At 46.1% G+C, this 17853-nt stretch overlaps 1 protein-coding gene across 1 annotated transcript; it reads left to right on the forward strand.

The window, feature by feature from the left end:
• Positions 1 to 332: 332 nt before the first annotated feature.
• On the forward strand, positions 333 to 9456 carry LOC142577890 (putative gamma-glutamylcyclotransferase CG2811). Its single transcript, XM_075687321.1, has 2 exons — positions 333 to 542; positions 7480 to 9456. The coding sequence occupies exons 1-2, from the start codon at positions 357 to 359 to the stop codon at positions 7807 to 7809; spliced, it is 516 nt and encodes a 171-aa protein (XP_075543436.1). The 5' UTR covers positions 333 to 356; the 3' UTR covers positions 7810 to 9456.
• Positions 9457 to 17853: the final 8397 nt, after the last annotated feature.

Below are 17853 nucleotides of genomic sequence, written 5' to 3' on the forward strand. Positions count from 1 at the left end.
TAGGCACTACCACTCGCGGCTGATCCCAGGATATCGAGAGTTCAGACCATGATTCCCTATGCAGACCTCATATGTCATGCTTTCCGCAAGAGCAATTGGCGTAAGATAGTTGACGAGCGATGTAGGCGTTATAGCCGTCATGTAGCATACCGCTTGAGCTTTTTTGTTGAAATGATACATTCATTTCGTTTCTCGCATTTATTCACTCAGTTTCATGCAATTTCATTCAATTCCATTTTAAATAGTGGCTTTAAGCTGTTATAAAGCGCCAGTGGCTTATGATACAGGCTCCACAAATAGGCGAAACCAAAGAAAGGTCATACGTGAACATGGAAACTACGGGAGCGGCATCAGAGATGCGGCACTATGTGTTCGTCTATGGAACTCTCAAGAGTGGAGAGAGGAACCACAACTTCCTGAATAACACCGACAACGGTTACTCTACACTAGTTGGCCAGGCGAGGACGATGAAGAAATGGCCGCTGGTTCTCCTATCCGCGTTTGAGCTACCGTGTCTACTGCCCTGCGATGGTGTGGGTCACGTAAGTGCTTACAAGAAATTATTCCTTTACACACACACACACACACACGCACACGCACACGCACACGCACACGCACACGCACACACACACACACACACACACACACACACACACACACACTCAGGCGCGCGCGCGCATTAATATATGCAGGGTGTTAAAGTTAGACTTTCCGGGTTTTAAAAAAAATGCGGAGCACACAGAAGCCATTTTTCTACCAAGGTTATGCGGCCATGCGGTCGCAAACTCTGAGAATAGTGGTCGTCGTAATATTAGTATTTAGTTATATTTGAGAATTAACTTTTTATTCACTGCAGTGAGCATGTATATTTATATTGAAAACTCAGAGGCGGTCGCATATGGTGACTATTCCATGTTGTACGATTTTAGTAATGTGCCTGTTTCTCGAAATGTCCTTGTTTGAAATTTCAGCCCAAGCCTTCTAATTACGCATGCAAGACGGCGGAACCCGCTATGAGGCCCTTCCCTAGTGTGACGCAGCTGTTGCGTGTGACTCTAACAAGAATGTGGGGTGACCGGCGGCGGTGATTACTTTTCGTTCTTGGCCACCATTTTCGTTCGTGGCCAGCGAAACCGAAGGATGACTTTGCGTGGCGGCTTGGCCGAGCTCTTCTTTGAAGCAATGACTAGCAGTGTTGGCGACAAAGCGCGGTGCCACCGTACATGTACTTTCGAAGCAATCAAGTGCAGGATGACGATACATTCTTTGGTTTTATTTTTATTTTTTTTGCATTTCGGAGGCTCAAAGTCATGCAAGCGCTAAGCATGAAACAAAGGTGACAGCTGCCGTGCAGCGCCTTAGTTGCCAGTGGTGTACCAGGGACGCTGCACCTGTCCGAAGTGTGTGATTTGAGGGACCTGCATTGCCTACACCTGAAAAACTGCTTCGAAATAGAAGGACGACTGTGAACTGGCCTGAGTAGTGGACTTCATTGGTGTATGCCTGACGATCTTTTTCATTTTTCTTCGCGGTTTTGCGACTTGCAAGCGCATCGAGTGAACCCCTTAGCTTCCATTCTGTGCCTTTGCCACTGATTGTCTATACTAAAACTGGGCCGTTGGAAGAAGGAAGTCCTGAATTGGAACCTTCTGCGTTGAAAAATGGCAGCTCCGTCTGGGTCGTCTTACTATTCATTTCATTTCATTTTATTTCCCTAAAGACCCCGTAGTAGGGGTATTACATAAAGGGTGGGGATACAACATGTACGAACAAGTGTTATAATGCATTCAATTCTGCAAATAAAAAGTTGCTACGTCTTGAACAAATTGTGAAGAGCAGGTCATGGCAGCGATTTGAAGAGGAAGACCACTCCAGTCTTTAGATGCTCGGTAGAAAAATCAGGCGAAAAAAAATTATGTTGTGCTATCAATGGCGGAGATGAACCGCAGTGCCTCATTAGCAATGGGTCTGTTCGCGTCTCCCATCCGAATCGATGATTTCCATCCAAACCAACATTTGTTAGCATTTTCAGATGTTTTCGCACGACAGGCTCATTTCGCCAAAAAAGACAGCTCAAGGAGAACATCATTGATGAGGACTTTGAAATTGATGTCCTTGCCTGCGTGCATGCCATGCCAAATGCAAGCATCAGAGGGATTTCTGAACAATGCGGGAAAAGCGCGGGAATACTGTATAACCTTCTAAAAAGGCACGAATTTCACCAGCACCATGTGAGTCTTCACCAGGACCTAAGTGAGGCAGATGTTGAAAAACGGGCAGACTTTTGTAATTGGGCCCTGTTAAAAGCTGACCAAGACAAGTATTTTGCACAAAGAATGATTTGGACTGATGAGACTCGATGTTGGAGGAATGGCAAAGTGAACATTCACAACGCTCACTACTGGTCGCAAGGAAATCCTTCCTGGCTGCGGCAGCACAACCACCAAATTCGCTGGGGTCCAAATGTATGCTGTGGCATACTTTGGGACAGAATCGATGGCTCTCCCTTCTTCGAAGGGAACCTCGATGGAAAAAATTATGCGCAAGAAATTCTTGCTGGTGCCGTCGATAAAATTCGCTCGAATCTCCCTCTCAACGAACTGCGGAAAGTTTGGTTCCAGCATGACGAGGCCCCACCAGATTTCTTCTCCACTGCAAAGAACTGGTTAAACTGTATCTTTCCGCGGCAGTGGATTGGCCGCAAAGGAAAGATATTTTGGCTGCCGAGATCCCCTGATCTCTATCCACTGGACTTCTTTTTGTGGGGCTGCGTGAAAGATCGCGTTTCCGCAGACGACATGAAGATGAGAATAGTTGCCACCTGTCGAAGCAGCGGCCCGGAAGTGCTGCGCAGAGTTGTCGACTCGACGCGAGAGCGGTTCGTGTGGTGTGTTGCGGCGGAAGGCAAGCATTTCGAACATATTTAAACCGTTGGTTTCTTGGCCATTGTCATAATTCGAAGTAAGATTTCAAATCACTCGAAACTAATATTGTGTAAGCAATAGTATATATGAAGCAAATTTCTAAAATATTTGTATGTTTTGTTTGTATGTAGGCCATGGACTTACACTGCACTTGTTTTTTTTGTTCTTTTATACCCACTTCTTCTGAAGTAATGCCCGAATCGGAGATGTGTGTAGCTAAATAAACATGACTTTGACTACGGTGACACAATTTCATGCTCTGTCATGAGGACTGGTAGACGCGTTCTAAATTTAAAGAGGTGACCTAGAAAATGCGTGCCATGAATCCGCGTTTCCTAAGTGCTGACAACGTAGGGTCGGAAATTCGCTTTACGCACGTGCGAGGTGCCCTAGAAAGTTTAGTGTTTAATAAGGTGCTGTACGTCAGCTGTCGCTGTCGCTTTATGTTGTGAGAGGGCATTAATTTCAATCATTTTTCAAACAAAGCTTCTATTATTATTAAAGAAACAGAGCAGTATCGCAGCACCTGAGAGCATAAGAAGTCTAAAGCGGCACGGCGTCTTGTCACCCGCTCTACTAGAAATTGCTTAAAGGAACAGGGATCGTCTCACGTCGGCTGCATAGACATTCTTTGGTTTCGCTGGCCAAGAACGCAAGCAAAGCAGATGATTATTGCTGTGAGGCAGATATACACCCCAAAGGGTGTACCTTTGCCTAGACTCTTAAGCAAAATTACACCCTTTTGGCACAACAATAATAGTCATCTGTCTTGTCCGCATTTCCTTTCTTTAACGCGGCGAGCCCGGTACTTCCCAGTAACCATAGAGTTTCTCACTACATTACCTAGAGGGAAATGTGGCGCTGCTGCGCTGTGGTATCCATGGGAATGCCGGTATATTGTGACTTCGGATTGGCATCATTCTCGGAGAGACAGGACACCTTGAAAACGCGCTTGGCAAGCACCGTTCGTCTGTCACAATGATTCATTTTGCATTAAAACAGCACGTAAAAAGCTGTTTTGGTTCTATTATTAAGCAAAAACATGTTTTGTTTAAATATATGAACTTGTTATTGCGTGCACGATTATGTTACGTAAAACGTATCAGCGAGCCGCTAAAGTTGGAGGACAGACGACAAGGTTTGCGCTCGCCTTGAAACAGTTTGCGTCTGTTCTTGCTTTTCTTCACTTGGTCATGCATTGTAGGTGAGTAAAGATGTAATATGTGTGAATAGAAACATTTTATGTAGATTTCACTTTGAGAACGCGTTATCTGTGTAGCCATATACACGTTTTAGACGAAGCGTCTTACAACACCAGCCAACACGAGCCTCGCAGACACATAAACCGTCATTCCCATGACGGCACGGTGCCCCCTTAAGAAACTTCCATAGGCGGTGGCGCCAGATTTCCCTCTAGGTGTTATAGTGAGAAACTCTATGCCAGTAACAGTAACGAACAGCACGAGCGTTATCACCATGACATAGCACTCCCGACAGAAAAGTAATGGGCGCGGCGTTTTCAAGAAAGGAAACGCAAGCGAGGCAGATGACGATTATCCTTGTGTGGCAGAGATACACTACAAAGGGTGTAACTTTGCCTTATAGTTTAAGAGTATACTCCTCCTCGCATTTTTTTTAACCCAGAAAATTGAACTTTGAACACCCAATATACATATATGTATATATATGACAAGAAGCCAACAAATAAAAACACCAAGACAACATAGGGGAAATTACTTTTACTTATGAACTGAATGAAAGAAATGACAAATATTGTAAATAAAAGTGGGTGAAGGAACAACTTGCGGCAAGTGGGGAACGATCCCAGGTCTTCGCATTACGCGTGGGATCGTTTCTCACCTGCAGCTAGTTGCTTTTTCATCCACTTTCATTTTCATTAATTTGTCCTTCCTTTAATTTAATTAGAAAGTAATTGTAATTTCCCCTATGGTTGTCCGCGGTGTCATTGTTCGCTTCTTGTGATACGATTAATAAAAATAGGGACCCTCAATTAACACCGCTCTTCTCGTGTATTATATATATATATATATATATATATATATATATATATATATATATATATATATATATATATATATATATATATATATTGCTTTCCTTTCAATATATGGTTGGGCATCGAAAGTGTAGGCCAATTAAGAGGTCGCTCGCTGACACAAAAATGCGGCGGCTTGAACTACAAATAGACCTTCTGGAGTGGTCAATTTTTATGGAACGTGCCGTACTTTGACGATTCTGTCGTGCCCCCGATTGTAACGCGCCGTTGCATTACCGTTCAAATATCGAAAACAATAACTTGCTGCCGATTCTAACCCGCACATCAAGTAAGAAAACCTGAGTAGACGCGTACCACGTTGACAAGGTTTTATGGAACATACAAAGGCAGGCAGGCACGTACACAACTGAACCTTAGCGGCTAGTCGCTATCGGAGTCCGACGACATCTCCTTTTCGCTGTCTACAGGCCACAGAAAGTCATCTTCAGTTTGACTTAATGCATTAGAAATGCTATACTTCTTGAAGGCTGGCGCAACCACCGTCTGCGTGCGGCCGTTCCACGCACTATAAACCCACTTTGCGACGTCTCCGAGCGCCGCTCTTTCCAGACGACGCGTTCGATGGCAGTGTGGCTAGCTAGCTTTTACTTCGCTTTTCTCTGTTTTAGTAATAATCGGTTTCGTTTTTGATTTTGAGTTGAATTAGTTACGATTGTAACTAATGCGCATGAAAATTTGAACACATCTTTTATTCAAATGGTGCGCGGTAGAATCGTGCAAATACGGTATTTGTCAAAATGCCAGCAAACCTAGCAGAATTTGCTCGTCAGCAGAGGATAACAGCAGTAACTCGCATTCATTCAAAGATTCCCGAACTGGCACATCTTCCTTGGTTTTACATTGAAGACAGACAGACAGACAGACAGACAGACAGACAGACAGACAGACAGACAGACAGACAGACAGACAGACAGACAGACAGACAGACAGACAGACAGACAGACAGACAGACAGACAGACAGACAGACAGACAGACAGACAGACAGACAGACAGACAGACAGACAGACAGACAGACAGACAGACAGACAGACAGACAGACAGACAGACAGACAGACAGACAGACAGACAGACAGACAGACAGACAGACAGACAGACAGACAGACAGACAGACAGACAGACAGACAGACAGACAGACAGACAGACAGACAGACAGACAGACAGACAGACAGACAGACAGACAGACAGACAGACAGACAGACAGACAGACAGACAGACAGACAGACAGACAGACAGACAGACAGACAGACAGACAGACAGACAGACAGACAGACAGACAGACAGACAGACAGACAGACAGACAGACAGACAGACAGACAGACAGACAGACAGACAGACAGACAGACAGACAGACAGACAGACAGACAGACAGACAGACAGACAGACAGACAGACAGACAGACAGACAGACAGACAGACAGACAGACAGACAGACAGACAGACAGACAGACAGACAGACAGACAGACAGACAGACAGACAGACAGACAGACAGACAGACAGACAGACAGACAGACAGACAGACAGACAGACAGACAGACAGACAGACAGACAGACAGACAGACAGACAGACAGACAGACAGACAGACAGACAGACAGACAGACAGACAGACAGACAGACAGACAGACAGACAGACAGACAGACAGACAGACAGACAGACAGACAGACAGACAGACAGACAGACAGACAGACAGACAGACAGACAGACAGACAGACAGACAGACAGACAGACAGACAGACAGACAGACAGACAGACAGACAGACAGACAGACAGACAGACAGACAGACAGACAGACAGACAGACAGACAGACAGACAGACAGACAGACAGACAGACAGACAGACAGACAGACAGACAGACAGACAGACAGACAGACAGACAGACAGACAGACAGACAGACAGACAGACAGACAGACAGACAGACAGACAGACAGACAGACAGACAGACAGACAGACAGACAGACAGACAGACAGACAGACAGACAGACAGACAGACAGACAGACAGACAGACAGACAGACAGACAGACAGACAGACAGACAGACAGACAGACAGACAGACAGACAGACAGACAGACAGACAGACAGACAGACAGACAGACAGACAGACAGACAGACAGACAGACAGACGGTCGGACGGACGGACGGACGGACGGTCGGACGGACGGACGGACGGACGGACGGACGGACGGACAGACAGACAGACAGACAGACAGACAGACAGAAAGGCCCTCATAACCTTCTCTATACAATGAGAAAACCATTCGGCACTGCATACGCGATTCAGTTTGGGTACATCACTATTCGCACACCACCAAAATTAAACCTCTACATTGTGTTCTATATCCCAACAATATAGCACAGTTCGGTGCCGGTCAATTCTGAGAGGGAAAACAGTGTTAGAGAAGGCTTAACTTAATGACACACATTTTCTATTTTGGTGCATTCGGTTCTGCTTTGTAACAATTCCCGTTATATGTGCAGGAAGTGTGCGGCGAAGTGTACCAAGTGGACGACCGGATGTTGGAGGTCCTCGACCACCTCGAGCGCCACCCGCGATTTTACGCTAGGTCGCAGGAAGACGTAGAGTTGCTTTCGCATGGCGGCGGCAGGCTCAAAGCGTGGATCTACTTTGTGCGTGAATTTGATCGAGAACTGCTGTCGCTTCCTTACGTGGTGAACTTCACCGGAAAACCGGGGATCGAGTGGCCAGAGTTTATCGGCGACAATGAGAAAACGCGACGCTTCATGGAGGCCACATTTCCAGAAATCATCAGAACCGGGGGCATCAACGAAGGCCAGCCTTCAAAATAGCTTTAAACGTTCAAACCGATACCTATACCAACGGTTTTCTCAGGAGGAGGAGGATGTTTGCTGCAGGTAGATTTAGCCTTGCTGAAATTGCCGGCAATTGCTGCGTCCCAACGCTGACTTTCCGCGCAATTTACGAAACCTTATACCTGTAGGCACTCCATTCAGTGCGTCCTAATTCAAGAGAACTACGCGAGGTACCCGACCAAGGTGACGCCCGCAGCGATGCTGCGTATTCTACAGATTATATATGTATAATGCCTAACCTGTTTGTAGTCCAAAATCAAGAAAGGGGCTAACAGATGGAATAGCACACTGTGGTATAAAGTTTGTAAACAGGGATAAGGTGCCTCAGAAAGGCTGGCCATTTTGTGCCTCAGAAAGGCTGGCCAACGTTTCGATGGGAGGACCTATCTTCGTCAAAGCCAGCCTTTCTGAGGCACCTTATCCCTGTTTACTAACCTGTTTGTAGATATATATGAGGCTTGTGAACTTTTTACGTTGCCCTATTTGCCGTAAAATATCTCATACCCACTGTAATGTATTTTTACTCGCTATAAACCAACGGAGTGAGTCTTATTAATGACTATTGCCAGTAAAGAGTGTGTGTTTTTCTGTGTGTAGCTGCGCGGTTAATCATCACAACGACAACACATGGCGTGCTATCGAGATCCCTGGGTTGGTTTGCACCACCTGTGGTTCCCTTAACGTGAGTCCAAAGTACGCTACATGAGCGTCCCCGGTCCTCCTTCGAAATGTGGCCAGCGCGATTTTTGATCGAACCCGTCACCATCTGTGCTAAGCATCAGAACGACGTAGCGTCTGAGCAACGGCCACCTAAAGAAACATTATTAAAGGAGACATGGATATAAAGGAGACATGGTCCATGACATAGATGCAAGAAGTAAACTAATGTATGCATTTAGAATTTCTTATTGATTTCTTCTTGATATGTGTACGTAGCAAAACGCACTGGAGCTGATGGCGCACAGTACCTGACGAGGGTTCCTGGACCCTACGTTACACAATTCTACGTGACAGAGAGCAATTCACGTTTGTTAATGTTCGCAGCACAGCGCGACAAACAGCTTTGGAACAATGTTGTAATTTTAACATTGATTAAAGACACGGATATTTCTGTATAGGAATTCAGTTATAATGTGCGAGCTAGGCTCCGAATATAAAATAATGATATGCAGCTTACATAAAAAGTGAGATTTTCGCAGGCCTCTCTATGAGATTTCTTATAGTTCCAATGTCACTCACTTTGTTTTAAGTATGAAATATTTTTAGCTCCCGTTGTAGGTGACCTTCAAGTGACCTTGATACAAAAGCCTGGGCCATTATCCGGGCACTCAAACGAGAATATCCGGGCAAGTTGTGAGAACAAAACGAGATCCCCCCATCCTTTGTGCAGGATAGCATTACGTACGCTGGTTACTCCTAAATAAGTTGCAAAAAATATTGCTTTCGAGTGTTTCCTAAATGTTTCTTCACAATATCACTCAAGCTGTAACTACCAGTACACTGAAGTTTTATTTGTTATTTCCAACAGGCGGCTTTCAAAAGGCAGTTAATAGCACCATACACTTCAATTCTGGGAAATGGAACTTGCTGCGGATCTAATGCACTCGCCGAGCTGCTGCGTGGCACGGCTCCGGAAGCATCTGATGCGCTGTTTTGCCTTTATAGAGGAAGAAATTCACAGTCCTTCCACCATATGAAGAGTGAACACCGGCGAAGCTGTATTGCTCAACAGTTTATTAAGTTCTGTATGGTTGTTATGCTATATTGGTTGAATAAAGACGTAAACACACAACTTCGTTGTTTGTTTCGTTCTTATTTGGTTTTCTTTTTCTTGTTTTTTCTTTGCTAGCGCTAGTCTCTGGCGTATCGTCATAGACTAGCGTTTGACCAACAGCGTTCACCGCTCCGGCGCATTGTTTTTGTCGACATCTCGGACACATCATTTTCTAAATCCTAGCCATAAAAAACTCGGAAGTAAAAGTTAGGAGAGAGAAATACGTCATGCAGCCAGCCTTGGCACGCGAATGTTCCGCGAAGCCAGTCCTTTGCTTAGGGATGATCAAAAAATGACCTCTTGCAACGAGATCCCGGAGCAAGAATCGAACTTTGCTGACACGTTTGGTCGCGCCTTCTTCAGCCAGCTGTCAGCTGGGCGGCGTCCACATGGACCAGTGCACGGTATGACGTGGTGCGGTGTGGTGTGGTTGGGTGTGCCGCTTCGAACATGCACTACACCCATCTTAAGATTGTGGCTAGTATCATCCCCGAGTAACGTGTTTTGCCGGGTGCCATTTCATGCCTGTACCTACTCTGAATAACACGAGATCCAGCGATTCTTCACGAACTCTTGTCTGTCATATTCTACTTTATTCCTGTAAATTAAATTTACTACTCTATTCATAATGAAAACTACATGATAGATAAGCATTTCTTTCACTGAAGATTGTGGTTTGTGGATCCCGTCTGGATGTATGTGTTAGGCGTTTTTATCGTTCTGTGTTATATATTAAAGGACACTATCTTGAACAACGAAAGCGTGGTGTACTATTTAATCTCGACATCGCCTACTCAACCCGTTATGGTATTCAGCTGTCCAAGCACACCGCAAATACACGAATCAAATATTTTCGACCGCTTGCAGTCGCACGCTTGCTACACACTTCTCGCGCACGCACGCACGCACGCGCACACACACACACACACACGCACGCACACACACACACACACACACACACACACACACACACACACACACACACACACACACACACACACACACACACACACACACACACACACACGCACGCACGCACGCACGCACACACACACACACACACACACACACACACACACACACACACACACACACACACACACACACACGCACGCACGCACGCACGCGCGCACGCGCACGCACACACGCACACACACACACGCACACACACACACAGACACACACACACACACACACACACACACACACACACACACACACACACACACCACCTATTGCCATGCTTGCCCAAGACAATCCGAGAACGTCCATTACTACCACCCCAGCACAGCCTTCGCCATCCGTCGTGGCCATTCACAACCGCCACCCTGAGCTACCAGTCTTCGCTGGTCTGCGCGGAGATGATGTGGAGGAAGAGCTGCAAAACTACAACCTGGAAAGCGACTTCAATGACCTGAATAACTCATAGAAGTTGCACAATAATATTTTTTTGCCTCAAAGACCCCGATGGGGAATGACGTAAGGGGGGGGGTGGCAGCAGGAAACCTTACAGGGCGTGTTATGACATAAAACATCAGAGTGCACAAGGAATAAAGACCGAATTAAAGACCAAGAACAATAACGATTAAACAATAACGATATACAGAAAAGATACTGTTGAGGGGCTACGGGTCAGAGATTTGCATGAATAACACAGACCTCCGTTTGCCTTCAGCACTAGAATTGCGCACGATCATACGGAATATCGTTCGGGAGTAACTTCACTGGTGGTGCTCTTACAGTGCGCCAGAACCTGGCGTCGTTCCGTCTCCAACCGGCTTACGCGACATATTCAAGCAAGAGCACGCCTCTGCGTCGCGTCTAACGTGTTCCCACGGCCCCTGCGCTCGACAGGTGTCAACATACGCCGACGCCGCGGCGCTTCCTGCGGTCACCGCGGCCCCTCAGCAAACGGACCACTACGTCCCTGTGGCTTCATTGTCGCCACCAGTGCGTATACAGCCTTGCCGCTCCGCTCCACTTCCTGTTCGACCCATTTGCTAGTACTGTGGCTAGCGCGGGCATATCTCCCGGCTCTGTCGACGGCGGCAACAGGATGAGCAACGTGGTTATACTTCCGAAGAGCGAACAGGCGCCCGTCCAGCAGCGGGCCACCGGAGAACCTCCTACCGCTCTTCATTCCACCGATCCCTCTCTCCTCCATCCTCTACCAACACGCCTCTGAATTCTCGAGAATCTAGCCGCAGGTCGCCTTCTCTACGTCATCGTTCCGTATGGCCTCTCCAACCTGCTTCTCGTATGGGTGTGTGTATGTGCGACTAAGCAGTCATGGAGTCCGTAAGAACGCCAGTCAATGGACTATCCACCATCCTCATCCTCTTCGTTCACCATCCACCCGTGAACCATCACACGCTTTCCTCCTCCCCTTCAGAGAGGGACAACATGTGGGTATAATAGTACCGGTGAAGTTTGCTAACGTGCAGGATGTCGGTATTTCTGCCTAAGGGTATCACACATCGATATCAATCTCAAAGTTGACCACAGACACTCTGCGAAGGATTGTGTAAGGTTCTTCCATGACCTAACTCAGTTTTCCTTCCTTTGGGTGCCAAGATTTTTGGTAGAGGACCGGATCGCCAACTTCAAGATCTTGCGGAAGAAAGCATTTGTCGTAAGTCACCTTATTCTTCTCATAGTAGGCGATCATGTTTCGAATTGCAATCTTCCTTGCGGGTTCCAAGCTTTGCAGATTGGTATTAGCAACTGTGTGTAATATGGTATCCCATACGGTAGATTGTGGATATCTGGTCGCCTCGTTTGGGGTTCTTGTTGTACTCCCGAACAACATCCTAAATATGTTTAACCCAGGACTTCTGCGGTTGCACATTCATTTTTAACTTTAGTCGGAGCAGAATGGTTTTATTCATACGTTCATTGATGCCAATGCATTGGGGGTATTGGTTGGATGTCAACGGATGGTGGATATTGTTGTATTTTAGCAAGTGCTTGAGCTTGCCTGCAGTGAACCCTACTCCACGATCAGAGAAGAATTTCTTTGGTTTCCCTGCAGCGCAAATGGCTGTGAAGCAAAAAATGTACGGCGCGAGAAGTTTCATTTTATTTGAAGTCCCATCCATATCGCGCAGCGTGATCTATCTCCAACTGAATAAATCTAATTGCGGAGCCGTATACAGGAAAGTCACCTATAGTGTTCATTGCTAGAATGTCGAACGTTTGCTCTGCGGATGGTTGCTGTTCAAGTGAACTGAATCGCTTGGTTTTGGGTATATTGAATCTTTGACATACGTCACAGTGTCGGGATTAAGATGCAATGTCGCTGATGATTTCTGGCCAATAATAAAGTGGTGACAACAACCTCAGGGTTTTCGTTACCGCTACATTTCCGAACTGGTGTTGTGCTTTCTGCAAAAAGTCCAGTGGAAGTTTTCAAAGGTACGTAACCTTTGTGAAATCCTCTCCGTGTGACAATGATGACGCCGTTTCCAGTAGTGTATTTGCATTGTGGGTTGTCATTCTGTTGACCTTGCGTTCTGGTAAAGAAAGGAGTTGAACTATTGTATTTCATGAACATGGGCACGCTTCCATGTTTTCGCTGCCCTATTAGAGTCGAATGTTAAGTTCATACATGCAAAGCTTCAAGGACCATCGAAACAGGCGACCTTGTGAGTGTTTAACGTTTTTGAGCCACTGTAAGACAGCTTGGTCAGTGACGATATAGAATGGTTCGCCGTGGAAGTAGCAGTGCCCCTTGTAAACTTGTAAACAACATCGGCCACTGCTCGGCATTAAATTTCAGTTATGCCGCAGTTTAATTCGTGCTGCAGCAGTTTGCGCGAGTTTAAGCGACCGGATGTTATTTGCCTTCATGATATCGTTGTTTGAGGACTGCACTGATGTCTATGCTCGACGCGTCGCAATAAAGTATGCGAGGTTTCTCGCAAGAATATATTCTGAGGATGGGTTCTTCGGTCCAGACCTTTCCTCATTTCCCCAAAAGCTTGTTCGCACTGAGCCATGGGTTCCCAGGTGTGTCTGGTCTCAGTAATTTACTAAACGGGACCACTATGTCGTCGAAGTAAGCATGTCCAGCTTCTGGACACGTACCAACTAGCGCCCCAAGCGGCCCCGGCACGAAGCTAGCGCGTTTTCAATGGAACGAGCGGCTTTTTCGCGAATAACAAAAGCTGCAGGTCGATTGTTGAAAAGGTCCGGTGACAGACATGTTCTGGAAGACAATCTACACAAGCCAAATGCAGTGATCATGCTGTGGCAACGAAGAATTCTGTTACTAGAGCAGTTAAATATTCTGCAATGGAATCCTATGGAAACGACGAAAGTTTGTGCTCAATTTTCGAGACAAAAACGGTAGCTGTGATAAAACTACGGCATCTATCGTAAAAGTCGCTGCAGCGTATGTAGTCAGGAAACTCAGCTTTCGATTGATGCCTATCTCGACTCTCCACACATGGTGTAACACTGTTCCCAAAATTTGACACAGAGTCGTGCAGGTTCACGTGGTATCTATAAAAACCCGAGCGTATCACTTTTGGCAGCGTTGGAAGCCGTGGCCGAGTCGTTTTATCACTGGCACCTATCATTCCGCGGCATGCTGGCAGTGGGTTTGCTGCGGTGGTGACTTTTTTTTTAACGCCACGTAGGACTAAGTTCGACAGACTTCTACCAGATGGCCGAAACACAAAACTCATGATTTGTTTTGGTTTGTTTCGTTCAGGAGGGCTCTTGCAATATTATATTTTCTTTTTTTGCTTTCTAAAACGTAGGAATGTCTTGCTTATTTGTTAAGTCGTTGCTTTTATTATATTGTATTCCTTAGAGAACATAACAAGCATGCGCATGTCTTTGTGTTACGGTTAAAATATATATACTACCGTGCCTTGTAGCATGGACATACTCAGGAATTGTGGACATCGCACCTTCACCATCCTGTAGAACTTCCCGCCAATGCACAAGCGTAACGGAATGGCCGAAATTTAAAAAAAATTATTTCTATGTAATAGATGAGTATCAACAAATTTCAACGGTCCGCGCCAAGGGGGTAGTCTTTTTTTAATAACATATGCATTTATGACACTTAGTCGAAACATTGGTCGTGCGTTAAAGCAGTGTTTTGGTCGGGGATGGGCGGTTATGTCACACGAAATGAGCAAATGGTCTTGCACCCTCTCAGCAGAGGGCACATAGACTAGAAGAAGCGCGAAATTTCAACCGTAAAGCGATTTATTACAGCTAGAGTTTTGAACACTAATTGCTGAGCGAGTGCTATCCAGTCCGTTTGCATGCGCTTGTTTCTGCGATGCAGAAGGGGAGGAGAGGGAGTGTATATCCATGCAAACGCCTTGAGCGTGCGTGCGTGTGTACTGGCATTTGAGTGTACGCGCGTGCTTGTGTCTCCGTATTTGAGTCTGCGTGCACATGAGTGCGTGGATGCATGTGCGAGCATACGCGCGTTTGTGTGTGCATGCAGTTCCGCGTACCTGCGTGCGTACCTTTTTGTGTGTTGGTGCACGCGTGGACGCGTATAAATGTGAATGCGGGCGAACGTGTGTCCTATCTCTCTCTCTGTCTGTGTGTGTGTTTGTGCGTGCGTGCGTGTGTGTGCGAGCATGTGTGGGTGTGTATGTGGGCGTGAGTGTGCGTATGGTTGGGTGCAATCGTGTGTGCGTGTGCGCGTGTGTGTGCGAGCGTGCGTGTATGTGTGTGTGCCAGAGGGCGTGCGTGCGTGCGTGTGCGTGTGTGTGTGTGTGTGTGTGTGTGAGAGAGAGAGAGAGAGAGAGAGAGAGAGAGAGAGAGAGAGAGAGAGCACTTCCCCACTTACGCCTACTCTCCGGGACGGATGGGACAGAGAGTTCAAACCCATGTTTCAATTTACGAGACAAAAGCGAATGACTCTGCATTTGTAGTACTATCTCTTTCTGAAAGCGTTGGGCTGCTGAGCACGAGGTCGCGGGATCGAATCCCGGCCACGGCGGCCGCATTTCGATGGGGGCGAAATGCGAAAACACCCGTGTGCTTAGATTTAGGTGCACGTTAAAAGAACCCCAGGTGGTCAAAATTTCCGGAGTCCTCCACTACGGCGTGCCTCATAATCAGAAAGTGGTTTTGGCACGTAAAACCCCAAATATTATTATTATTATCTTTCTGAAAGCGAAATCAACGAAAAAAAAAGAATGCCTGAAACGTCAATGTCTCCGCCCCAGGATTCGTCACGATGGCACCACTGATGGCACCGTCACCATTGGCACGGCTCCGTGAGCTGTTCACCTTCGTTATCTTCCTTCCCACGGCGGCAGCTCATTGTCTTCAAGCCAGCGACGCCCTAAACCACACCACCATTGCGTCATGCGTCGCTTCTACGACAAAGCAAGCTTGCGGCGGCACACACTCGCTGGTATATTGATATTAAAACTGTGAACTGCTTGCCTTCGAACAAACAGCGTTAATAAAAATGTAAAGCGGACTGGCCATTGTGTCTGTATAACACTGTTATACAAACACAATGTACAGGCTTGCATATAGTGTAATATGCAAAGTGTCACATTTCATGGTCTAACTACTGGAAATGTTTTATCCTCCTCGTATGGTGCCTTCAAGCATACTTATTCTACAACCATGTCCTTCCACCTGTAGCAATGTATACAAGCAAGCTAAATGCTAGAGAATTAAAATGTTTCAAACTTTTAGCAGGGAATTCCTTGAGCTGTTTCTTGCCTCGTCATACTTATTCACATTCGCAAACTTTTAGGGACTATGTACATACATGGTACACTCAATCTTCATTTTGGCTTGCATTAATGGTCAACAAACCATCACTCTGACAGACTATAAAAAGAAGCTTGCCAGCGAGCTGTTCACAACAAAGGCAAGTTTACTAATGCCGCTTGGGCATTGCTTAGATCTGCTTCCTACATAATGCGAGTCTTGGCGCGCTGCGGTGCCATGGTAATCTTCACATCTCAATTGGCTGACAACAAAATTAAGATATCAGAGCTTTATGAAATGTACGTGTTTAACTTGTTTTGTGTTGTGCTTTGCGTTGCCATCACAAGAGTCCATGCAGTGAGTCAGCAACAAAGTCACGAAAACATGATAGTCCAGGAACGCATTCTGTTAAAAAAGTGGGAGACGGCATTTAGTGGCACCATGCTCCTTTTCTCTCCGCTCAAAAACTCCCTGTGGACCTCTGGTACGAACTGAACCACTGTAAGACAATCGAGAGTTTCGTGTGTACACTTCTTTGTCCAACTCACTTTTTTGTTGTTGAAATTGAGTTTGAAGAGCAGATGAAACCAAAGAATGGATATCAAGTTACTTGCAAAATTGGCCGAGAATGGAGAAACAATTCATCAAAAGTTGCAAGACGCGCATGGAAATGACGCCCTAAAGAAAATACTGTGTTCAAATGGGTCCAGTATTTTTTGGGGAAGGCCTTGAAGACCCCTAGGCCGATGCAAGATATGGATTCCACTCCACCTCGTGCGAAACGGAAACATTGGTTCTGTGCGTTCTCTTCCGTTCCGTGATTGACGAATGACTGCTGGAATTAATGCAGAAGCACTTGTTTTGGGGAAAGTTGTATGTTCACCAGATTATGACATAACGTTTGGAAAAGACACGTTTGCAACAAGATGTTGCCAAACCCGATGCCTCCTGTGCAAAATTTGAGCAAGAGCAATGTTGTATCGATTGGACAGGTTAAGTTTACAGAATAGCCCAAAGGGCTATCGGGCTATCGTCAACTTTCATCCATCCTTTTACGAGGGTCGCGTTTCTGAATTGTAGAGGCCGGCATTTTGCGACAATAATTTATCCATTCTTTCCTGCCCTTTCTCATTTGCTCGCACACCGTCGTTATCGCCGCGGGATCAGTCACTCGGTGCGACGAATGATTGAAAAGAAAGAATAGAGTCGGAGGGGAAGCATCGTTATGAACAGCAGCCCTTAGTCCTTTTGTTATCTACGTCGCCATGTTGAAACACGGCGGGCAATGCACACGGTAGCGAGCCGACGAAGCGAGGCCCTCAATGCCGCATTACCGCGAATAGTCAGTTTTCAATATAGATTACGCGGATAGGTAACTTGTCAAGTGATAAAGATGCGATAGTGCAGTACCGGAATGCTTTGTTAAATGCGAAGCGTACGGAATCGTCCTATTTAGTGTGCGCGCCGTGCGTGACACGGCTTAACAAGAGAGAGAGAACTAAACTTTTATTTTCCGAAACGGTAAACCGAGTCAGAACCCGGTT

This window comes from Dermacentor variabilis, chromosome 4 (assembly GCF_050947875.1).
Source record: "Dermacentor variabilis isolate Ectoservices chromosome 4, ASM5094787v1, whole genome shotgun sequence".
NCBI classification, from domain to species: Eukaryota; Metazoa; Arthropoda; class Arachnida; order Ixodida; family Ixodidae; genus Dermacentor; species Dermacentor variabilis.